This window comes from Lethenteron reissneri, chromosome 5, assembly GCF_015708825.2.
Source record: "Lethenteron reissneri isolate LAM-NWPU_2019-01 chromosome 5, ASM1570882v1, whole genome shotgun sequence".
Classification (NCBI taxonomy): domain Eukaryota; kingdom Metazoa; phylum Chordata; class Hyperoartia; order Petromyzontiformes; family Petromyzontidae; genus Lethenteron; species Lethenteron reissneri.
The window spans coordinates 5,589,736-5,615,120 of NC_083783.1; the positions used below are offsets into that span (position 1 = coordinate 5,589,736).

Consider the following 25,385-nt stretch of genomic DNA (forward strand, 5'->3'; position numbering starts at 1 on the left):
CGAGAGAGAAAAAAAAGCATAGTTGCGGAATCGCGATGCGTTCTTAGAATTTTTAAGCGCTGGATTGTGAAAGAGTTAGACAAATGTATTCTTGGTCTGTCACCGGTTAGTTTATGCGGTAGAGCGCACGACGCGCGTGAATGTGCGTGCGTGTATGTGTGGAGCGGTAGTGTCGCTGTGAGCGCGCTACGCTACGAACCCGGCCACCCGAGTTCAATTCCCGCTCACGGCTAACACCAGTGACAGTTATTTTAACCGGTCCTGGCCTCGCCTCGGTCGATTCAGTCTCAAATGAGTAACTGGTGCGGTATGTAAACATCACCACTGGGGAGACAAAGGCGGCCGGGCATGGTGCTGGCCATCCACCGCTGTCGTGTTGGTCTTTATAGGTGCTACTCCTGAACAGCACTTGCCCCAAAAGTCTGTTAAGGCTATAAGGGGATATTTTGTTTTCGTGTGGAGTGGTAATATAGTGGTTAGCGCACTGCGCTCACGAAGATGCTGGCCACCTGAGTTCACTTCCTGTTCATGGCCAGCATCAGTGATGAATATCTGAACCGGTTCTGGGCCTCTCCTGGAGTGACTCGGCCTTAAATGAATGCTTGGTGCAGTGTGTAAACATCAGCAATAGATGGGCGTGGTGTTAGCCACAACACCACCCCGTCGTGCTCCTTGTTGGCCTTCACATGTGCTCGCTAATAGCACTGGCCCCAACAATAGTCTGTATTTCGATTTAAAGCTTTCGTGACTGCAGGGATTCATCTTCTTGGTTCTTTCGGTAAAGTCACGTAGAAGGAAATAATAAAAATAGAACATAATAAAATAATTATCACGACGTTTCGGCCACAACGCAAGCAGCCGTCCTCAGGTGAAGAACAGGTCTGTCGGAAAGACAGCGTCTGAATGAAAACCACCAGACCTGTTCTTCACCTGAGGACGGCTGCTTGCGTTGTGGCCGAAACGTCGTGAGAATTATTTTATTATGTTTATTTTTATAATTTTATTATTTCCCTTCTACGTGACTTTACCGAAAGAACCAAGAAGAACAGTCTGTATGTCTAGTCGGGAGTGGGGTGGGGCGGAGCGGGATTCATTACTTTTTGTGTTGCCTGTTCACGGCGCGAAATTGAATCGTCGCTCCATGAAACAACAAAAAAATGGAAACGCGTCGGGGAAGCGAATTTAACAAAACTTTACATTTGAAGTCTGATCACTAGGCAACTGCTTGCGTGCGCGCTATCCCAAAATAAACCGCGTGGCGACACGCGGCACCGTCTGCTCGCCGCGTTTTGTTCACAGCCGGTCGTGCATGTACCGAGCGTGGAAATAGAAGCGCTGTGGAACGCGCACAGGCTTTCGTGGAACAAAGCACATGTGCCGTGCCGTGACGATTCGGGTAAATGGCTAGCGTTGGTTTTTTAAAGAGTGTTTTGTATCAGTAATGTCTCCTCTAACCAGGGCTATTCTCATAAATAGGGCTCGCTAGTGGGACTACACTTGTGTCGACCTCCCCGCACCGATGGCCAGCCTTGAACTTCCACGCTCGATTATGATCCGTGACCTCCGGTTCATCTTAAACGTGACTTATTTGTCCTTGACGCGATAAAGCAATCGAGACGAAGGCTATGGGTCCTGTCGCCAAAGTCTTGTTGAATGTGTTTTATATATCGTTCCTTTCGATCCCCTTTATGAAATCGTAAATTAACCCAAGGGCTTTTAGAACAAAGAAACAATTTAAAAAAAAATCGCCCTTCATTGCATTTTTTGAAAATGATACAGAGTGAAATGAATACACTTGGCCACATCATGTTAACGATTTATCTTTGTGAAAACAGCCCCGTAGCTTCTAATGCAATCAAACTTAATTAACCAGGCGTCTTGGCATCTCACGTTGTAAAAAGGTTCCACCCACACACAGTGTCCGCTCATTTACACAAGCCATTCTCCCCGTAATATGTAATTGACGTGAACGCCACATGATGGATGATTCTTCCAGTGGGAGCATCTCCAGCCGTAGGTGGGAAGTCATGATGATCTGAATATTTTTCTGGATTTTTTAAATATTTAAAAAAAATGTTTTATTACAAATGTTTAATATATGTTTTTTTAGTAAAAAAAAAAAATTCTGAATATTTTCAATTTTTCATTTTCAATATTTTATACATATATACGTTTTTTTTGTTTAAAATATATATTTTTTATATTTTCTCTGGATCAACCGCTGCTGGTTGGCGGTGGTGTTGATGGTGTTCGTGGTGGAGCGGTAGTGCAGCGCTATGAACCCAGCGACCCGAGTTCGATTCCCACTCACGGCCAACACCAGTAACGAAAATCTGAATCGGTCTATGGTCGATTCGGCCTAAAATGAGTGCCTCGTGCAGCAGTGTGTATACAGCACCACTGGGGAGACAAAGGCGGTCGGGCATGGTGCATGGCCACCCACCCACCCCCTCGTGTGTCGTCCCGGCATTCATAGGTGCTCGCTAACAGCACTTGCCCAAACTGTCTGTGAAGGCTATACGGGAGATCTTTGTCTTTGTTGGTGGTGGATGGGTTGGCTTGGACACTGCCATTCTGTAGGGTTACAGCACCGCGATAACCCCGCAGACACGTAGGCTAGACCACGGAGTTCTGGGTCGGGTTGCCAGCGCATGAGACACTGTGCCCACCCACCCGCCCACGCTTGAAATGCCAGGCTAAGTGAATGGTCTGTGCATGGCCATTATGCAATCATTCACTGCCCTCAATTTTGTACACTACACTCGGGTGTACGTGTAACATGAGCGAACACGTATACGTGGTGCGGTGGTCAGCGCGGTTGCGCTGTGAACCCGACCACCCGAATTCCATTCCCGCTCATGGCTAATATGACTGGGCGAGCAATATCTGAAACGGTCCCGGGCCTCTCCTATGTCGACTCAGCCTTAAATGAGTACCTGGTGCATTGTGAAAACCTCAGCGCACTGGAGAGACAAAGGCAGCCGGGCTCGGTGCCGGCCACAGCGCCTCCTTGGTGCTGTGCCGCCCGTCATAGGCGCTCTCTTAATAGCACTTACCGAAAACGGTCCGTCTGGGGCGCCATGGTGCCAAGATGTTGACTTCCTCGCCTGGTATGCAGGAGGGTCGTGGGTTCGATCCCGACCCTGACGCCTGTATATTTGGAGTTTGCATGTTTTCCCCGTGGTCGCATGGAAGTATGCTAAACATTTTGAACAGGCACACATGTTCTCAAATTTCCCTTTTATATATATATAGATGGGGGATCTTTTTTGCTTATCTAATACGCACGCCTTATTAACAGTGCGTACGTTTTTGGAATGCGGGCAAAAGCTCAATTGGAACGGTGGCCGAAGAGCGGGCCGAGGGCCATTTGACACGCCACAAAGATGATAACTAAGCGCCCCAATCTGGCAGAGGCAGATCCGCGAGAGCGCCCAGCCGGGGAAGAGAATTACAGCCGCGCTGATTAAATTTCCACGTTCTGCTGCGAAATAATAATGCGGAGCGGGCAGTGGATCGGGGATGGGGGGGGGGCACGTCCGTAATATTTGCCGCCACTTAAAGCGGTTCCATTAAAGCGCATTTTCTGGTAAACAATGAAGAGTCAAGCGCGCGCGTAATGGAATAATAAAGACAAAGCCATTACGGGAGAGGAGGTGACTGGTGGGGTGGCTCTGGTGTCAGAGCTGCCCAGGTCCTGTGTTCGAAACCGAGGCTCTCGAATGTGGCTGCTAGAAATGTCCATGTGATGATGATGACGATGAGCCACTCTCGTTGGCCAGGTCGCTTCTGGAAAATACTTTACCTGGTAAGATAAAAAAAAATTGTCCAGTTTTATTTGTACGTATTTTTTAAAAGTTATTTGCTTAACTTTCCTTCGCTTTGCACTCCTCTATCGTGTTTTTTGTTTTGTGTGTTGTTGTAACGTTCTGACCCGCGCCTACTGGACATGTGTGTAAATAGAGGCTTCATAGCTCATCGGATTCCCGCAGTAAAAACTAATGTTAACATTCTGAGTTGATATGCTCAGCCCGGTCACCAATGTACTTGGACACACATTGACTTACATATAAAGTCCGTTAGGCACGCATCGAGGTGCACCAGTCAGTGTCTCCACGTGTGGTAATTACCAAGCAGTAATTAATTTAAGAAAACGAAAAAAAGGAAACACAAACGGCGTATTTAAGAAACCGTGGGTTGCTGCAGGTTGCCCAAGTCAAAACCATACACCGTGTGTGAGATTCTTTCAATTCGTGTTTAAATGCCGCTGGCTCTGAACAGCCAAACTAAATCAACTTATCAATAGCCCTAGCCCTAATAGTAAGCAGGGGGGGGATGGTGGTGGGAAGCGTTCCAAACCCTCTTGAAGGGCTCCCTTGTTTTCTTGATATGTCTAATCAATATTTGTATAGCTAGGAATTGTGGGATTTCGGGCAAAGACAGCTACACAGCGTCGGCCAAAATCTCCAAGGTGGTTTCTTTATTTATTTACTTTTATGCGTGTCACTCGAAGGAAAATATCACCTTTAAAATGCTGACCTTTTTTCCTGACAGGCGGCATGTTTATGAGCTTTGGTTAGCCCGCGCACACTGCCCATTGAGTTCGGTGATTCATTGGCTCTGATGTGTACAGTTTAGCACATATGAACGGCACCCGGGTTTATTTGCTTATTGCGTATTATATGATATTGTGAGGTACTCCGACCCTGTATCGTAAAGAGGGAAACTCCCTTGCCTGCAGTGTTGGTGGTTCGCGGGCATTGATTCAAGCACGCCCGACTCTGTTGACGAAACACTGAATGTTGATTCTGCCTTGATTCGGTGCTGCTCAAAATTATCCACACCCAGGAGGCCATGCAGCTGATGCACTGTGTGAGATGTGCTTTGATTGTGGACACGTGGAGCGATGGATGTGTTATCTATTTCGCAGTCCATTTGCCCGGCTGTCTAGCTTATGGGCGCTGCCTCGGCGAATCAGAGGTCGCCGGTTCAACCTCCTGGCACAGCAGCTGGAACAGCGGTGTGCAATTTTCTTAGATACCCCCCCATTCCCCCGCTCCTGCCTCCGTCCTCCCAGCAGTATCAACGGGCAGGTCGTGTTTGGTGATGTTCAATGCGGATGCTCCCAACTTCAAGATATCCCGCCGGTGTGGAAGAGTAGGTCACATACCCCAAAGAGGGGCTCTCTTAGAGATCTGTCCAGGGGAGGTTCTTCTGCCAGCAGTGGCATGAGCAAGCAATTGCAGGGCTGCACCTTTGCCTAGTTGTTGACCGTGATGCACTTTTAATACCAGAAAAATAACAATAATCATACTCATTTGAAGCACTTTGTCAATCCACTCGAAGATAATGGCCTCGCCAGGCAGTATCGACCATGAGGGTGGTTTAACCATACTTCACCACGCTGGTCAGTGGGGTGGGGAGAGGAGGTGAAAGATGGCGATGGTCATGACCAATTCGGATTACCGCTCGCCACTGACGTTAGCCATGGCTGCAAATTTAATCGGGTCGCCACATTCACTGTGCGGTGCACACACCACGGCATCCAGTGCTGCTGCATGAATATTGAAAGGAAATGAATGAAAATTGGCGATTGTTAATCTGTGTGGGGGATGCTTGATTTGTACGCAATTGCAACTTCATTATACTGACAAAAAACAAAGCTGCATTTTTGATGGAATATTCGGCGGTATTTTTAATAAAATTGTCTTCATATGAATTAGTGTCAATGTTTTGCAGGCATGTCTTCCGCTCGAGGACTTGAATTTCATTTGTCATCTCTTAAAAATATGTTCATCGATATTAAAAAAAGTGCTCTCTTTGTGAGTTCAAATTTCGTGTTGAAATTTTACCTACGTTGGAGCTTATGAATAACTAGCCTTTTGCCCATCCAACAACGGGTGTATTGCAGTAAATCTGAAACTTGCAAGTGAAAAGCAGATGCGACGTGATATAAATTGCATCAATTCGTGTGTAATTTGTAAGGCTGCGGTGACACAGACTTATTTCATTTTAAGGTTATAATCCCTTGTTCATCATGACGTCCTCTTTACTTCTACGTCTCAACAGCGTTACGGAGACTGCGTGACGTGAGGGTTCTGCCTTTGTAGTGAGGGTTGTGAGTTGACGCCGAGGAGGGGGGAGGAGGCGCCTCTGCCCCCCCATGTGGAGTGACGTCACCCACTAATTATTTTTAATGGAGGGGGGTGTCCATTTGGAAGACGTCACCTGCTCATGATTATTAATGAGGGGGGCTGTTCGATGTGGACTGACGTCACTTGCTCATGATTATTAATGAGGGGGGCTGTTCGATGTGGACTGACGTCACCTGCTCATGATTATTAATGAGGGGGGCTGTTCGATGGGGACTGACGTCACTTGCTCATGATTATTAGTGAGGGGGGCTGTTCGATGTGGACTGACGTCACCTGCTCATGATTATTAGTGAGGGGGGCTGTTCGATGTGGACTGACGTCACTTGCTCATGATTATTAATGAGGGGGGCTGTTCGATGTGGACTGACGTCACCTGCTCATGATTATTAGTGAGGGGGGCTGTTCGATGTGGACTGACGTCACCTGCTCATGATTATTAGTGAGGGGGGCTGTTTGATATGGACTGACGTCACCTGCTCATGATTATTAGTGAGGGGGGCTGTTCGATGTGGACTGACATCACCTGCTCAGGATTATTAATTAGGGGGGCTGTTTGATGTGGACTGACGTCACCTGCTCATGATTATTAGTGAGGGGGGCTGTTTGATGTGGACTGACGTCACCTGCTCATGATTATTAGTGAGGGGGGCTGTTTGATATGGACTGACGTCACTTGCTCATGATTATTAGTGAGGGGGGCTGTTCGATGTGGACTGACGTCACCTGCTCATGATTATTAATGAGGGGGGCTGTTCGATGTGGACTGACGTCACCTGCTCATGATTATTAGTGAGGGGGGTTGTTCGATTTGGACTGACGTCACCTGCTCATGATTATTAGTGAGGGGGGCTGTTCGATGTGGACTGACGTCACCTGCTCATGATTATTAGTGAGGGGGGCTGTTCGATGTGGACTGACGTCACCTGCTCATGAATATTAGTGAGGGGGGCTGTTCGATGTGGACTGACGTCACCTGCTCATGATTATTAGTGAGGGGGGTTGTTCGATTTGGACTGACGTCACCTGCTCATGATTATTAGTGAGGGGGGCTGTTCGATGTGGACTGACGTCACCTGCTCATGAATATTAGTGAGGGGGGCTGTTCGATGTGGACTGACGTCACTTGCTCATGATTATTAGTGAGGGGGGGGGGAGAACTCCATATTGAGTGACGTCACCCGCTCATGATTATTAATGAAGAGGGGTGTTGGGGTGTCCATTGGGAGGACATCACCTGCTCATGAATATTCATAAGGGGGGCTGGTCGACGTGGAGTGACGTCACGAGCGTTAAGGACACACATTCCTGGGTGATTATAGTCTGTACAATGATTCATAAATGGATTTTTGTGTTAGGCCACGAAAAATCCTTTACGAATCATGACATTTGCTGCGAAACCCTACGTGTTAGGTAATCGTAATGTCGGGCCATTCATGAACCCGCTGCTGGATGGAGGCTTCCATCGGGCCTTGCTAGTCACGTGGATCGTTTGACCATACTTCATTGTGCTTGCAGTCCTCTCGTCCTTACAGAATGGCTGCCAGGCTCTTACGTGAATCTCTGAGAGCTTGGGCCAGGTCAAATGTTCATTACGCAGTTAATTGCTTCGGTTTAGTTTGAATATTAAAACTAACACAATTGAGTAATTATGCCGGCAAGACTAGGGAGCTTGCGCCGGATATGAGCACAAATTAAAAGCCCACACACGTAGCACCCTCACCCACTGAAAACGGAAGACACCGGGTAAAATCCTACGAACAATCGCTCAGAACGCGCCCAATCCTGTCAGACCTCGGATTTTTGGGTTAGATCACGTCTTTATTAATGTGTTGTTAACCGGCCACCACCCGACACAGCCAACCGGTGAGGTTTGTTACGTAAACGAAACTAATTATGTTACGGATAATATTGAATGATATTGGTCGCGAATGCATACGTGTCAAAATCGTTATTATTGGCAGCCTTGATCGATCCACTGCTGAATGAAGTCCCTCCCTAAGCAGTCCGCCACCTCTCACACGTATTCCCGTGACGATGCAGCAGGTCATCTGGAACTCGCTCACGAGTTGATTTCACCGCTGCCATGAGACAAAGTCTCATTTCTTCGGAACTGCTTTTTGCATTTAGCTTTATTGTGCTTTCCACTAACTTCCTCTGTCTCTCTCTGCAACATCACTGTGCCCAACTGTTTCTGTTCAGCCTCTTTGAGGCGCACACTCGTATTTTAGACGCTGCTGTATGAATCTCGATTGTAATTGTCTCTGCTATCCATAGCCTCAGAACTGCATCGCTCGAACTTACTTTATCACGTGCACAGGGTACTCGTGGCATAGCGATTGGTGGGATGCAAGGTGCCTTGTCTAAAAGTCTCTCGCAGCTCTCTTAGAAACATTTATTTTTGTTGGCCACTTGCCAGGTCCCCCTCACAAAAGAGGTTTTTAACATCAAGTTTTTTTTTTACCTGGTTGAATAAAGGTGAAATGAAAATATAATTATCGTGCTGAGCGACGGCACAGTGGTTAGCGTGCCATGTTCGATTTCCAGCCATGGCTCCCGTCGGCGTCAAAGTGACATCGGAACCTTTCCCGGCCTCCCCACCACATCGCCAACCTGCACTACCCACAATGGCGAATAGTTCGCGCCTCAGATTATCACAGTTGGCTACGTACGGCGCGTAAGAAGTTCAACGTACGTGGTCAAAAACTCTCCATTGCTGACGAGGCAATGAGGGCGGAGGGCCTTCATTTATTGGTGGATCGACAACGGCTCCGATTAATTTTATTTTCTTTATCGCACCCAACGCGTTGGCTGTACAACTGCCAGATATTACCGTAGCGCCGGGCGATTGTGAGTGGCCGTACGGTAGGCCATGGCGTAATGCTCACAGCCCTTGATGTTCCCCGGAGCTTCTGAGGCCACCGTTGCACAAGGGGGGGGGGGGGGGGGCACGCGTCGAATGATGCGTCCTCGAGTTGCCCTGCTCGTGCTGACGTCGCCGCCATCATTGACGCCGGAGTCCTGCAAAGTGCGCAGCGGTTTCCGTGCTAGCCGCACGCTACCGCACGCTCGCCGGCTGCTACCGCACGCTAGCCGGCTGCTACCGCACGCTCGCCGGCTGCTACCGCACGCTCGCCGGCTGCTACCGCACTCCCGCCGGCTGCTACCGCACTCTCGCCGGCTGCTACCGCACGCTCGCCGGCTGCTACCGCACTCCCGCCGGCTGCTACCGCACTCTCGCCGGCTGCTACCGCACGCTCGCCGGCTGCTACCGCACTCCCGCCGGCTGCTACCGCACTCTCGCCGGCTGCTACCGCACGCTCGCCGGCTGCTACCGCACGCTCGCCGGCTGCTACCGCACGCTCGCCGGCTGCTACCGCACGCTCGCCGGCTGCTACCGCACGCTCGCCGGCTGCTACCGCACTCTCGCCGGCTGCTACCGCACGCTCGCCGGCTGCTACCGCACGCTCGCCGGCTGCTACCGCACTCTCGCCGGCTGCTACCGCACGCTCGCCGGCTGCTACCGCACGCTCGCCGGCTGCTACCGCACGCTCGCCGGCTGCTACCGCACGCTCGCCGGCTGCTACCGCACGCTAGCTGCACGCGGTGGTTGGCTCCGTGGGAAGATCGTGTCGGAGGCTGACTCGCCACTTCCGTTCTCGCTGCCTCGCGCAGCGCGGCGCGCTGGCACGATCACAGCCACCGCATGTCTACGCACGGCCACAGTCCCTCGCTGTCAACGTTTTTTGCCGGTTTTGTTCAAGTTTGATACCTATGCAGATCTTTGTTGTTGTTGTTAATATATTGCTGTGGCGTATTGGTTATCGCACTGGACTGGTGCCTCTGATTAGCACAGTTGACTACGTACGTCGGGAACGAAGTTCAACACACATACATACTTACAGTTGGTTGGTTTGATCTCCCATGGGACAGTTGAAGACACCGATTTGCGTGCGTTTAAATACCTCGTTTGTGATTTGTGCGATATTCCGTATGGGCCCTGGACACTCGTTCTCTGCAATGTTGATGTTGTTATTGTTGTTGCTGCTGCTGTTGTTGCACTCAACGCACTACGGATCTCCCTTTGTAAAGTCGCCGGCCAAGTGATTAAACGGGACCATCGCCCGTGTAACAAATTAAATTAACTCACTTGGTGCAAGTTTCTTAAATCCCTTGAACCTCTGTTTACCCCAGTCGCAGTATCACTTGGTGCACTGCAATCGAGCGGCAGGTAAAATTTGTTGGGGTTAAAGTGTCGGCTCTCCCAGAATCTACATCAGAATCTTTATTTAGACGGGAAGCAATCCGATGAGCTATGAAGCTCTTTTTCATAGATGTCCAGTGTGGACTTGTCGGCAGGTTACCTCTTCCGAGCAAGATGTTTGGTGAGCGTGGAAGGGTAGACCTCAAACACATACCTGCGGAGGGAGCTGGTAGGAACGTTGGGTTGCTCGGTCAATGGCCAGGGTCAATGGCGGCGTGGTGTATTCCGAAAATATGGCCGACTGTGAGGGTGGGTACAAGCCGGCGTGAGTAGGTTAAACGTTGAGTTTTATAAGGGCACCACGGGGTGACCAGCCCCTCCCCACCCAGCCCCGCCCCTCCCATCCCCCACCCAGCCCCTCCCCACCCCACCCTCCCCACCCAGCCCCTCCCCACCCAGCCCCTCCCCACCCTCCCCTCCCCACCCAGCCCCTCCCTCCCCACCCAGCCCCTCCCTACACGACGGACGGACACAATAATCCCCTGTGGGCTGGTGTAACCAGGAGGTTCCTACCAGTATAGCTTCTTCGTGGAGTCTCTCTAGCGCTACCATGAGTGGACGTTCTTCCGCCCACGGTGGAGTGACGACGCAGTTGCAGGGCTGTGCCTTTGCCATGCGCACATTCCCATCGCCTTGTGACGCTGAAACAATATTTAATACACTAACGTTGTGAGTAATAGCCCTTTCTTTAGCAGCGGAGGGAGAGGGCAGAAAGGTTGACTGACATTTCTGGAGATTGCTCTGTATAGTGTAATGGCTTAAAAAAAACACAATGGTGTCACAAGAACAATGGGAAATTGGAATAAAATTGACACCGGGACATTTTGGAATTGACGTACAATCGTTTAATTCCGGGGGGCCATTGTCAAATGCGGTCAGCAGCTGTCGGACATTCCTTCTGCCCTCTGTCTTGTCTGCGGAAGGGATGTTGCCTGAAGCATTAGCCTGCTATACATTTATATAAATATGTTTTGTCTCTGATCTACACGTACTGCTCTCTCTGTCAATCTACTCCTGGATGATGGCCCTCATGCCACGCAGGGTCCACACAGGTATTTTGACCATACTTCACCACGCTGGTCAATGCCGGTTGGTGAAGGCAGGGAGTGTCTACGTACGTTAATATATATGTGTTAAACTTCTTTTGCACCGTATGTAGCTTGCGAGGTCTGACAGGATTGGGCGCGTTCTGAGCGATTGGTAGTAGGATTTTACCCGGTTTCTTCCGTCTTCAGTGGGTGAGGGTGGTACGTGTGTGGGCTTTTAATTTGTGCTCATATCCGGCGCAAGCTCCCTAGTCTCGGCGGCATAATTACTAAATTGTGTTAGTTTTAATATTCAAACTAAACCGAAGCAATTAACTGCGTAATGAGCATTTGACCTGGCCCAGAGCTAGTTGACCTTCGCGAGGATTTTAACGAGGTCACGTCGATAACATTGGGGGGGGGAGCGCACTTGGGAAAATAATTCTATAATTCAAAAAGCAGAATCTCATTACTTTTCTATTAGTCCTCTTTGTCTTTCCTCTCATTGTTTTGGCTATTCTGCCGGAGTCTTGTTATCAGGAGATGAATACTTTTCTACTCGGAATTCTCGACCGAAATGAACGAACCCTTTTGCCCCGAAAATGTTTAGAGTAAAAGGCCCGTTGGCAGACGACATCACAAATCTCACTTTTGTATTCCACGTCTGACTGCTGATGAGAGCCAAAAGGTCGAACGCTGCTGGGCAATATCGGTCTGCAAAACCGATAGGTTGACGGGATGATACATATCTTTTGTCGTGGAGATGAGCGAATGTCTGTTGTTTTTTGTTGTTTTTAATTCACAATGCTCCAGAAGGACACCAGTTGATGAGTTTTGATTGAGCGTCCCCCGGTCTCCGACGGTCCGCGTTTACTACAACCCGCGATCGCGACGGTTTATATTTTACCGCCACCACTGATCGATTTGCTGCGCGGAAGTTTGATTTACGATCGCGACTCCGAACACGTTTGAACGGAGTCGGTCTGCTTTCCCCGATGTGACTCAGCGCATCGAGCTCTTTTTGTTCTGGAGTTGTTTTCGTGGATTTTTGTTACCCTTTTAAAACCTGCCGTTTAACGCGGCCGATAAACGGAAGAGCCCTATGGGTCAGAATTTTTATCGGCCACGTAAAAGCGATAGCTTTGTAATCGTGAAGGTCTCGTCGTCGTGACGGTTTAATGACAAGACCTTAAACTTGCAACCGCGTGGCACGAACCCAACAGCAAACATGGGTCATTGTTATTCGGTTTCGCCAAGCCCTCCTCCCAGTGCAGGAGCCGACTGAAAAAGAGGATTTGGACTGAATATGGGTTTATTATATTGACTGTGTAGACACAAGACTCCCAGCGGTGCCGGCTCGGCATATCCAAAATGATATCAGCCACCCCAAGAGTCTTCCAACCACCTCTGCCTACTTGAATGCGATTGACAATTTTTTTTATTTTACCAGGTAAGGCCAACTAAGCTATACAGCTCTGTTTCAGAAGCCGCCTGGCCACAAATGGCAGCTCAACGAAGTGTCTTATCGCGTGGACGTTTATTGCAGCAAAATAATCTGAACACATTTTTATTCTAAATGTGGAGGGAAACACTGGAGGACCCGGAGAAAAAAAATTGCACGTGACCACGGGGAGAGAGAGACACGCAAACTCCAAATATACAGCAGGTGTCGGGGTCAAGATCAAACCCAAACCTCCTGTATACCAGGCGATGTATTTTAACGTCTCGCCGCTGTGGCACTTGGCTAATTCTTCAGCGTTTGCTTCTTCTCCCCTTCCGGCGGTCGTGCGAGGCACGTGTGGTGCGTGGCGGGGTTGCAAGCGTGCGAGCCGCGTGCCGCTGGGACAAGTCTCGGCCTCGGCTGCAATAATGACCCGTTGCCCCTATCTGCCTCCTGCAGGAGTGGATAACTATGGGCGTCCCGTGGTCGTGATCGTGGGCAGGAACATTCCAATCCCCGTCATCGATCCGGAGAAGGTAATGAGCGAGCGAGCACGTGCGCTGGTGTGCGGGCGGGTGGCTGAGCTGTTAGGGTGTGCTGGTGAACGGGCTGGTGAGCGGGCTGGTGAGTGGGTTGGTGAGTGGGCTGGTGAGTGAGCTCGGTGAGTGAGCTCGTGAGTGGGCCGGTGAGTGGGCTGGTGAGTGAGCTGGTGAGTGGGCTGGTGAGTGGGCTGGTGAGTGGGCTGGTGAGTGTGCTGGTGAGTGGGGTGGTGAGTGAGCCGGTGAGTGGGCTGGTGAGTGAGCTGGTGAGTGGGGTGGTGAGTGGGCCGGTGAGTTGGCTGGTGAGTGGGCTGGTGAGTGGGCTGGTGAGTGAGCTGGTGAGTGGGCTGGTAAGTGGGCTGGTGAGTGAGCTGGTGAGCGGACTGGTGAGCGGGCTGGTGAGTGAGCTGGTGAGTGAGCTGGTGAGTGGGGTGGTGAGTGGGGTGGTGAGCTTGGTAAGCTGGCTGTTGAGTGGGCTGGTGAGTGGGCTGGTGAGTGGACTGGTGAGTGAGCTGGTGAGTGGGCTGGTGAGTGGGCTGGTGAGTGGGGTGGTGAGTGGGGTGGTGAGTGGGGTGGTGAGTGGGGTGGTGAGCTTGGTGAGCTGGCTGGTGAGTGGGGTGGTGAGTGGGCTGGTAAGTGGACTTGTGAGCGAGCTGGTGAGCGGGCTGGCAGGCTTGGCGCGGGTAGGCTGGTGAGCGCACTGGCAGGCCAGCTTGCCAAGGTGGGGGACCGGGGGGGGGGGGGGCGCGGCGAGCGGCGGGCAGGTGGGCGGGCTACCGGGCGCCACTCGTGCGCCTGAGATAGGCTTTCGCGACGCAACTTTTTACATTAAAGGGCGCGGGGGGGGGGGTGGGGTCGGCGGGTGCCGTAGGGAGAGCCCGGTGAAGGTTCTGCCGAGGTCGATGTGATTCGGCTTGCGCTGCCGATTCCCTTCGCAGCCAGATTGTCTTCCCCCAGCCACCGCCACCCCCCCACCTCCCTGCTATTTTTAGACTTGGCAACAGCAATAATAATGGGACGCGTGTGTGAGATGAGAACCCCGTTTTTGGAGCCGTGATGCCGGCTGGGGTTTGATGGGCAGAATGGCCTTTTCCCCACTCATGTGGCTTGTTATTGCGCCTTGCCTCTCTCGCTCTCTGTGCCGATGTTTTTGTGTGTACGCAAGTGTGGTAGTGTGTGTGTGTTGTGTTTCTGTGCACGGTGCGCCTGCGTTCATAGCAGAGAACGGTCTTGTAAAGGCGAGGTTCGATTCCCGCTCACGGCCAACACCGGTGGCTGATATCTGAACCGGTCCTGGGCTTCCGCAAGGTTGACTCAGCCTCAAATGGGTACTATCTTTGTGTGTGTGTGTGCCGGGAAAGGTCCTGACAAGGATTATTCAGGTACACCGAGGAGAGGCTTGCGGAGCCCCAATGTGGTTTCAGGAAAGGGCGGTCCTGCACAGATGCCATATTTTCTGTACCATCAGACACTCCACCGCCACAACTGCGAATTGGTGATGGGGCAGTTGTGGAGAGAGCACACTGCCATATCTGGGCAGTGTGCTCATGACCGGCTCCAGTTTCACAGCAGAGATCTCACTTCGAATCAGTCAAGCGGCTGTATCTTTTCATTGGCTGTGTAACGCTGTGTGGAAGCTACCTGGTCTGTCGCTCCACACGAAGCTTCAGGTCTTCTCGCCCACGGTCTTGCCGTCTTTTCTCTACGCTGGCCTGCTTGCGATCCATCCTGGATTGTGTGAGGAGCTCACAAATCTTTAAAAGATCTGGACAACGTCCCATCGGTGAGCTCCTCCGGCAGGCAAGGTTGCGTTGGCTGGGTCATGTAGCCCTGCATGCCCAGCCACCTCATGCCCAAACAGCTTTTGTTCGGCCAGATAGAGGGGGCTAAACGTGCGCGGCACGGGCTAGAGAAGAGATGGAGTGATGTGGTACAAGAGGAGGTGGAGCTGATTGAACTTGCTGATGACTGGTACCAGCGGTGTCAAGATCGGCCTCAGTGGAGGAGGCTCGTGAAGGACGCTATTGGGCAGTTGGAGGCAGTCGCCCTCCAGCAACAACGGAGGGCAGAGGAGCGACGCTCAAAACAACGAGCGGAGCGCCGGGTAGGTAAAACACAGCAAGTTGGCACAGTAGGGGGCACAGGTGGTGCATAGGCCACTCATCTCAGTCAGTCGACCCATGGAACCTGGGTCTGCCCCGTGACCTCCTGCCAGCGGGCATTCGACACTTCACGTGGCCTTAACATGCACGTAACCTTAACGTGCACATAGCCTGGCACAAGCGCTGTGGTGACGTCACCGCCACTTAGTGGCAAATGGCGGTTGTTGTTGTTATGCACGTGTTAGTGTGCATGCACGTGTGTTTTAGTGCGCGTTCACGTGTATGTGTGTGCACGTTTGTGTGTACGCGCGGGCGTTTTGAGTTGTTCATGGTTAGAGGATGGCGATGATTTTGAAATGTTCATTCTGTGAGGCTCCAATGCTTTAGGTGGCCATTCCTTTAACCATCACACATCCGTGGTTTTGCACATCCCCGTCTGTTCCCGACTGGAAATCTGTGAAAAAGAGCTTCATAGCTCATTGAATTCCTCCAGTGTCAATAAATATTTTGATTCCGATTTTGTTCGTACCCCACCCCACCCCCCCCTGGCCACGCACCCTCTTGCCATGCCCCTGGCTGAGTAATCGGGAAGTGTGGCGGCCGCTGTGTGGCCTCGGTCATCACCAAAATAAACCCCCGGCTGATTGAATCACGAGAACAGCCCCCACCAGATTGTGGTGGTTGCCGCGCGGAAGCCTATCTGATTAGCCGCCGGGGTGTCATTACGGAAATTAGTACCCATCTATACGTGGGAAATTAGGAAGTGGCCACGGTAATGTTTTTTTTAAGTCCAGCCTCGTAGCATTGATAGCCTTCGGGTTTGCTGCTGCTGGATTTTCTGAAGCTCGCAGTGTCAATTTAGAAAATTAATTTTCAAAAAAAAATTGGCGACGTAAATATTCGTCAAGGCAGTCTTCATTTCTTTCATTAAATCTTCGAGCGCGACGACGGTGGCTGCGATTGCTGCGATTGCCACCGCAATCGGGGAGCAGAGCGCGGCTACCGACTGTGACTGGACGAAGTTAACTGAGTCTCTGAATGAAGATGCGCTCCGGGAGGATTTGGTAGGGCGACTCGTGACTGCAGCGCACCAAAGGAACGCCGCACGTGGCAATTGTTGTGGCTGCACTGTGTTTGATAAAGAAATTACTTTCCATGAATGACCTTCAGGCCACCCCAATATAATACGAAAGACGCCATGCCACCTGATTATGCACAACCCTGCCAACCCACGCCCCTCCAATTGCCAGAACATTGCTCCCTGGACAGAAGCTCTCATCACTTGCTGTCCGCATGTGGAACTCGGCCTCCCTGATGAACACATTGTCGGCAAGATCACCGATTCTGGTCTTCAGGCCTTCAAATGCTGAGCACACACACATGGGGCATCTCCTTACTTCACCACGTGCCTTGCCGAGTCTTTGAGCTCCAGTGAATAAATGATTATGCCGATTAGATGTACTAATGTCTGGTATGGATCTTGTGCGCAATTGTATATAAAAAAGGGCCGGATAGGGGTTGTCGGAGATAGCTCAACCCCCCGACACTAACAAGTGGACCAGATTCTTTACAGATTTTAAACAATGGTGCAGGTTTCTTAATTTCCTCCCCGCCACTGTCCACCCAGCAGCGGGCGTCACGGTGGTGAGATTTTAACTACCTCTCCCGGTATACAGGAGGTCGTGGGTTCGATCTCGACACTGACGCCAGTTGTATATTTGGAGTTTGCGTGTTCTCCCCCATGGTCGTGTGGATTCTCCGGGTCCTCTGGTTTTTTTCCCTCCACGTTTAGAATCAATGTCAGGCGTTTGGAGAAGTTAGCTGCTATACATTTTTACGTGATAAGCCACTTCTCTGAAAAAGAGTTACATAACTCAGTGGGCCTTACCTCATTAAATAACAAAAAATATTTATACATGTGGTGGCTTAAAGCATGAGTAGTTCCACCTATTCCAAGACATTTGGCCAGTGTGGAAGCGTAGGCCAGACGGCTCTCTCGAACTCCCTCCAGTGGAGGGCCCCTTCAACCAGTGGTGCCACGAGCGAACAATTGTAGGGCTGCACTTTGACCTTCTGTCGTTGTTATGCGATGATGATAGTAAGGGATTGATCGAATGAAATCCCCAGACTTGAGACTCTACTATGTGTGTGTTACGTATGTTGAACTGCTTTCGCACCGTACGTAGCCAAACCGTGCTAGTCGGAGGTGCGGGGAGGGGGGAGGATAAACTAAACGCAAAAAGCAGTTGTTGAGAAATGAGTTTTCAATCTAGATTTGAAAGTGCATGGCTCCAGTGGCTTTTTAATATCTGAAGGAACAGCGTTCCAGACTAAAACCTCCACGGGTTGTGGTCGACTGGACGAAGAAAGACCACGACTAGGATGAAAAAAATATATATTTAAAAAATGCCGACCCCCCCCCCCCCCCCGCAACGAACGATGTCTGCGCCGCGTAGAGTCTTTGAAGGCTCCGTTTGGTTCGCGTTCCCGTCAGGTCGCGACCGCACGGCTCGCGCGCGCGCGCACACTTAGCGCCGCTCGCGGGGGGATAGATATTTCTGGCGGCGGGGCGTTGTCGTCGTTGTTGTTGTTGCGGGGAAAAAGGGGGAGGCGAGAAAGTTGCATTTCTGACCTTTCGTTGTTTGGCTTAGGTTGAGAAAACAATGAGAGCATTAACTAAATAAACTCTGCGAGGAAACTTGGGCACAAATCCTGCTTTGGGATTTGGCTTTCATGCGCCTGTGCGCGCGCGTGTGTGTGTTTGTCGGTGCATCTGTTTGTCGGCGAGTGGTAGTGTGGTGTTTAGCGCCCTGCGCTACTCACCCCGCGACCTGGGTTAAATTCCCGCTCATGACCAACACCAGTGACAATATATTTGATGCGGTCCTGGGCCTATCCTAGGTCGACTCGACCTCAAATGAGTACTTGGTACGGTGTGTAAACATCGCTACGAGGAGAGAAAATGGCGACCGGGCGTGGTGTTGGCCACCTCTAACCCCTTGTGTGCTGTACCAGCCTTGATAGGTACTCCCTAACAGCACTTGCCCCAACAGTCTGTTCAGGCTATACGGGGGATCTTTGTCTTTTATGTGCGCGGATGTGTTCGTCGGGGAGCAGTGGTGCAATGGTAAGCTCGCTGTGCTACGGACCTGGCGGCCCGAGTTCAATTCCTGCTCACGGCCAACACCAGTGACAAGTATCTGACTCAATCCTGGGCCTCCCCTAGGTTGACTCAGCCTCGAACGGGTACCTGGTGCCATGTGTAAACATTGCCACTGGGGAGACAAAGGCGGTCGGGCGTGATGCTGGCTTCCCCTTGTGTGCTGTACCAGCCTTCATAGGTGCTCGCTAACAGCACTGGCCCCTACGGCCTGTTGGGGCTATATGGCGTTATTTTAATCTTGTTTTTTTTTCTCCCAGTGGGGAAGTACGGTCAAACAACCGACAAAGTGGTCTGGTAATCATCTAGCAGCAGATTGGCAAAACGACTGTAAATTTGAATTATCAGTTATCTTAAAGTTGACTTATTTTAATGCATCTCCCTACTTTAATGCAATTGTACTATCTTGTGTTATTGTAAGAATACCATAAATTCTAAAGTTCCCATTCAATACACGCCATTTAAAGAGGCATTCATTTTAAGCAGCCCGCCGCCGAGCGGATTCGCAAACCTCTCGGCCGCGAAAAAAACTTTTCTTCTGGCAGAATCCAGGCGTGCCACGCGTCGCCGCTCGTTAACGGGCGAGCGACAAGTCACCCTACAGTTGCCCCACCCATGTGGGTCGATGTGCCTGGAAGGGCACAGGGGCAGCTGAGGGCTGCGGGAAGTTGTGATGCGGGATGGTGGGGTGGTGGGATCAGCGATGGGGAACCGGGGGGTGACTAGCGAGCCACGGGGTGGAGCGCAGTCCCGATTGATTGAGAGTGGTGGATAAGACGCGAGTCAGGGGGGATCAGCGTCGTAATCGGCTTGCGCCTCGGAAGGACACAACACCCTCGCGCGAGGAATTGGGGTCAGGCAGGGCGAGGTGCAGTCTGTAGTGGCTCCGATTGCCGTGGCGGTGAGCAGCCGGTACGGTGTTTCTCCCCGTATCGTATCCCCCCCCCTTCACCCCATCAGCTTTATCTCGCCTGTCGGGATAGAGCCGTCCGAAATGACCTCTTGACCGGGTCACGCCCCAGTGTCTGTGTTTGGCACCTTTTTGCCCGAAATGAAGATATTGACCTTCTGCTCCATCCCTAAAGCCCTTGCTTATGGTAGAGCACACAGCACCTCTGATGGCGCTTTAGGTTCGTACGGGCCTGCTGACGGAAAGGCCCTCCACTGGAGGGGAGTTCCAAGATCGCCACCAGGGAAGCTACTTTGGCCTGCTCTTCCACGGTGGCTTCGTGGTGTAACCCGCATCTTTATTCCACCCCACGTCAAACTGCCTATTGAGTCACTTTGGTGAACCCATCAATACAGCTCCCGGGTCGTCAGAGGTCGAGCCGGGGGCGGGCGCCAATTTAAGAAATTGGCACCACTGTTTCAACCGCAGTTTCCGGAGATGGAATCGAACCGGCGACCTCTGGAGTTCAAGTCCAGTGTGCTCGCCCTTGCACCACGGCGATGCTACTTGGCCTACGTGCACGTGCAATGCGTTCACGCCGCCAGTGGAACTTAACCGTTTGGGTCAAGTGGTTGCTTGTGTGCCGATTGCTTCGGAGTCCTTGGCCTCGCCTCCCTCGCTTTACCCTGACCCCCGATTGGCTGCCAGTTCACTGAATGGTTTACTTTACGTTCACAAACGTTGACGTGGCGATTTCAGCGGCGCGCGTCGCCTTCGTGCCCCTGCGCCTCCCTTCCCCCCCGCAAGGGCGACGTTCTTTCACCTAAGTGGACGGGTTGTCCACTTAAGTGAGGCTTAAGTGGGCGAAACGTTACGCTTACATGTGCTAAGTGATTTGGCACGAGCCCTAGTCGGTGGTCCAACTTGGACATGCGTCTACGGTTAAACCCGCGCTGCCCCCTTCCGTCGTGCCAGACGTCGCCTCTGCCGGCTCGCCGATGACGCACCTGGCGATCGCCAATAACCGCGCCGGCCAGTGACACAAAACGCGGCTGTTGCGGCGACGACGACTGTAATCCTCGCGTAGAAGACGGGCAGCTGGTAGAACGAGCGGTGACATAATATCAGCTCCGAACGCGATCCTCGCTGAATTACGCCTTTGTGTTAAAGCCTCGCTGGGAAGCTCGGGGCTTTAACCCCGGCCGCCCACCGTCTGATTCCGCGCTCCCGGGAGAGGGGGAGTGACGCGGGGTAGGGCCTATGGACGAGTCTCGATTTATGAGTCAAGTTGTCTGCGGCCGTGCGTCGGCAAGCCTGGCCAAACCTGACCTCGCAAGTGGGACGGTTGCGTAGGACCCTGGTTGGTCTTCGTCATAATAATGATAATAATTTACATTTATCAAGCGCAATTCATCCAGGGATCTCAGTGCGCCATGCACAAAGCTAGGATGCCATGGTGGCGAGATGTTAATTACCTCGCCTGGTATACAGGAGGTCGTGGGTTCTATCCTGACGCCTGTTGGTTGCGTGGATTTTTCTCTGGGTCCTTCAGTTTTTCCCTCCACATTTAGAATCAACGTGACACATTTAGAGTATTTGGCTCTAAACAGGATAAGCCACTTTGTTGAGCTAACATTTGTGGCCTTGTCGCTTCTGAAAAGGAGCTATATAGCTCAGAGGGCCTTACCTGGTAAAATAAGAATTGTTGAGTTTTTTTAGGAAATATAAATATGACAACAGTACAGTAAATCATCATCATCAGAGATAATGAAACACCCGCCATTGTTCTTCATAATTTTTTATTTTTTGTAGTCATTGTTAGTGAACATTTTCCATTTCGCCCCCACCTTCCCCCCAAGTTCACTCGTACCAGGAACGTAACCCCATTCTTCCCAACTGGAACGAGGTTTCTGCATTCGCGAATTCTACATTCGCGAGTGTTTCCAAGAACGTGACCCTCGCGGATAGAGAGAGAGAGGGTTTTGCTGTGCAATTACACATTTACCCAGGAGAGCGACACTGAGGCTTTAAGACTCTCGCTCAGTTTGGGTCCTGCATGTGGATGTTTGGCCAACGCTAATTGCACGTTGTTTATTTTTGGCTGTGCGAGGAAAACGGAGAACTCCACGGAGAGCAATGCAGAACCGGGGAAGGGGGGGAGAGCACACAACCTCTGCGCAGACAGGTTCCTCAGTGAGTTTTGAGACCCACTGAGGCTTTCCAGGCTATAATCTAACCAGGAAGCAGATCGTTTTTCGCAAGCCGTTTAAGAGCTCTCGTTCTCTCCCCCACAGGCCACGCAAGCAGAACTCTGCGGGGGGCTCCGCACCGTGATTGTGCATGTAATCTCATGTAATAGCATTAGTCATGCATTCTATTGACCAAACGTCCCAGTGTGGCAGGACGCTCCGGGGGTAAAAAAAAGAGTCTTGCGAATCGTTACATTGTTACGAGCGGACGAGCGGCACACCGCTGTCGTGTGAACGGAATGACGTTTTAATTTGGATCGATACTGGGGAGCCACGGTGGCGAGATTTTAACTACTTCGCTTGGCATTCTTGGTTCTTTCGGTAAAGTCACGTCGAAGGGAAATAATAAAGTAATAAAAATTTAATAATGAAAATTGAACCAAGAATATGAATCCCTGCAGTCACGAAAGCTTTAAATCGAAATTTACCTCGCCTGGTATACAGGAGGTCGTGGGTTTGATCCCGACCCTGATTGATGCCTGCTGTATATTTGGAGTTTGCGTGTCCTCTGGTTTTTCCCTTCACATTTAGCATCAACGTGCGATTAGAGGATTTGGCTGCTATAAACTTCCGCATGATGAGCCACTTCATTGAGCTATCATTTGTGGCCAGGTCGCTTCTGAAAAAGAGCTACATAGCTCAGGGGGCCTTATCTGGTAAATAGAAGAAATGGTTTTATTTAGTATCAGTTTAAAGTGGTCCTTTCATCGTAAAGTTAAAGGTCGTGCATTGCTAAATTTAAACTCTTTGGCCAAGGGACGCGGGCAGAATGCGATGTCCGATAGTCCTTGCGGTGCGGTCATCGTAACCCCTGTTAACAGCGCTGCCAAATGGGAAGGCTGCAGTCACAGGTCTATTATTAATCCCCGGCGCCATAGTTCACAACTCATAAAAGTCTTACACGGTCTATGATTTGCTAAATTGTTCTTAATTAAACTAAACGATTAAAACTACAAAACTATGTTTTTTTTTATTTTACCAGGTAAGAGACCACTGAGCTATCAAGCTCATTTTCAGAAGTGACCTGGCCACGAATGATTTATCAATGAAGTTGCACAACACGTGGAAATTGATCGCAGCCAGATACTTTCAATGCACGTTGATTCTAAATGTGGAGAGAAAAACCAGAGGACCCGGAGAAAATTCCACGTGACCCCGGGGAGAACAGGCAAGCTCCAAATATACAGGCGTCAGGGTTTGGATCGACCCCACAACCTCCTGCATACCAGGCGAGGTAGTTAACATCTCTCCACTGTGGCGAGATGCTCCGTGAATATGGGTCAATATTGCCCCTCTCTTGTATTTAAATATAATTCTTTCGCAGTTGGTATATGAAGCATAGTTGTATTTGATGCTGCGTGACTGAATCTGTGGAGTGGTGTCACTTGGTTGTTTTTGGAAAACGGGTAAAACCTATTCTCATTATTGTCCGGATCAAGCTCCGTTTGCATCACAGCCCCGTGGACCACACGGAGGACCGTCACAGACCCACCGGTGGTCTGGTGGACCAACACTCTTGAGAGGCCACTGGACTAAGTGCAAGAAATGAAATGAGGGGCCCCCTATCTAATTTACACCCTCTATTTAGCCTGGCACCTAGGCCTCTCCCAGCCTATGGGCCCCTGGGAGACGTGGCACTGGATTCATGCTCGGCAGCCAAACCACTGACTGAACCCTCGCGGATCCCCGGTCGGGCTCTTAAAGGGGGTCTCTTGCGTTAACACCGGTGTCTTTGGTAACCTTTGTCCGGCTCGACAAGTCGCAGTGATTCATGCCGAACCCAATAGTCATCGCATTGGTCGGCATTGGCCCTGATGCAAGGTATAGAATCGGCGGTCCAAAGTTGCATCACCCCACCTCCGTACCACCCCACCCCTCTCCACCCTCCCCGCTCCGTGGAGCACTCTACTGGAGAGGATTCAACAGAGAGCAATTCGGGTAGATTGATGATCGAGCAAACCCTGATTCACTCCAGTGACTCGCTCACCAGCGGTCAGTCGCCTCCTTGTCACTCTTCTATCGCTACTGCCGGGGTTACTGTTCCCGTGCACTTCACTCATTGATTCCTCGCCCCGTGCTGAGGACGGTGGGTCAGCCAGGCACTGACTGGCTCCGTCTCATCCACCACGCTGTGTTCAACCACTACACATGGCAGGTCACAGCAATACACTCACTCACTCATTCACCCACTCACTCACCCACTCACTCACCCACTCACTCACCCACCCACTCACCTACTCACTCACCCACTCACTCACCCACCCACTCACCCACCCACTCACCCACCCACTTGCCCACTCACAAAACGACAGTTGATAGCAACACACTCACTCCCTCACTCACACCTACTCACTCACCCACCCACCCACTCACTCACCCACCCACTCACTCACTCACCCACTCATTCACCCACTCACTCGCCCACTCACAAAACGACAGTTGATAGCAACACACTCACTCCCTCACTCACACCTACTCACTCACCCACTCACTCACTCACACCAACTCACCCACTCACTCACTCACCCACCCACTCACTCACCCAGGTGACAGCAACACACACACACACACAGTCGCCCACTCGTTCACACCCTCAACTCCGCCACTGCTGGTCGTCATCTCACTTATCTTTCCGCCTCTTCCCTCGCACTGCTCCACTTTTGGAATTCCCACCCTCCCATGGTCGGTTGAACAACAACACAAAAATGCAACCAACGCGTAGCCCTTAATCCCGCTACAACTGTGGCAGTGCTGGTTGTGGCTGGCCGCCTGGCCTCACGGGGCCTCCGTTGGGCCTGTGCTCGGCAAGCCCCGTTGCCTTTCTCGCTCGCGGTGTTGACGAAACCGACGAATGAAACGTTTCGAGCCCATAGACACGCCACGCTTGCTGGGTTTGCGTGGACCCCCCCCCCACCACTCCTTACTGCGTTCGTGACGCAAAGGTGGGAGATGGACTCGTGGCGTAATCGTCACGGCAGCGCTTCGGTCCACCGAATAAATGTTTCTGACGTTGTTGAGGTGCTTTTGCGCGCACGCACAACTCGTTAGGGACAGTTTGAGATGTGTTCGCTCGTGTAGAATGCTGTTAATTGGGCTACGTCAGAAGAACGTTTGTTTTTCTGGAGACTCTTTTTTTGTTGCTTCAAAATGGTACGCGCAAAATTCTGAGATTGCACATCTTTTGAAGCGTAGTAGTAGTAGTAATTATAATGAAAAGACAAAGACTGAGAAGGACAATTTACTGCAACAAAAAACTAAAAGGAAAATTCCCGGATGACAAAAGCCCGCTAAAAATACATTGGCAATTAATCACCGACAGCTTTTCGGTCTCCATCTAAGGATCGAGCAGATATGCAGGAAAATGTTCCGTAATTAAAACTGCACTGTGAGCATTACAAAGAGACCTAAAGCCCATTTAGACGATTTGTTATCTTCATTTATTATTATGATCACCGTCATTTGAATGTGTGTGCCGTAAGCTGTTGAGAGGGGATGTTGGGCGTGCTTTAAGTTGCCCCGTGGGAAGGTTAACTTAATTATGGGATGGAAGCGTGGATCGCTGCG

At 51.0% G+C, this 25,385-nt stretch overlaps 1 protein-coding gene across 2 annotated transcripts in view; it reads left to right on the top strand.

Moving 5' to 3' along the window:
* The window catches only part of GDAP2 (ganglioside induced differentiation associated protein 2), an 81,075-nt gene that overhangs the window by 24,637 nt on the left and 31,053 nt on the right, over positions 1–25,385 (top strand). For both annotated transcript variants that reach the window (XM_061566772.1, XM_061566763.1), the window contains exon 7: positions 13,342–13,418. In XM_061566772.1, coding sequence (XP_061422756.1) covers positions 13,342–13,418 — 77 coding nt within the window. The remainder of the gene's footprint in view (positions 1–13,341; positions 13,419–25,385) is intronic.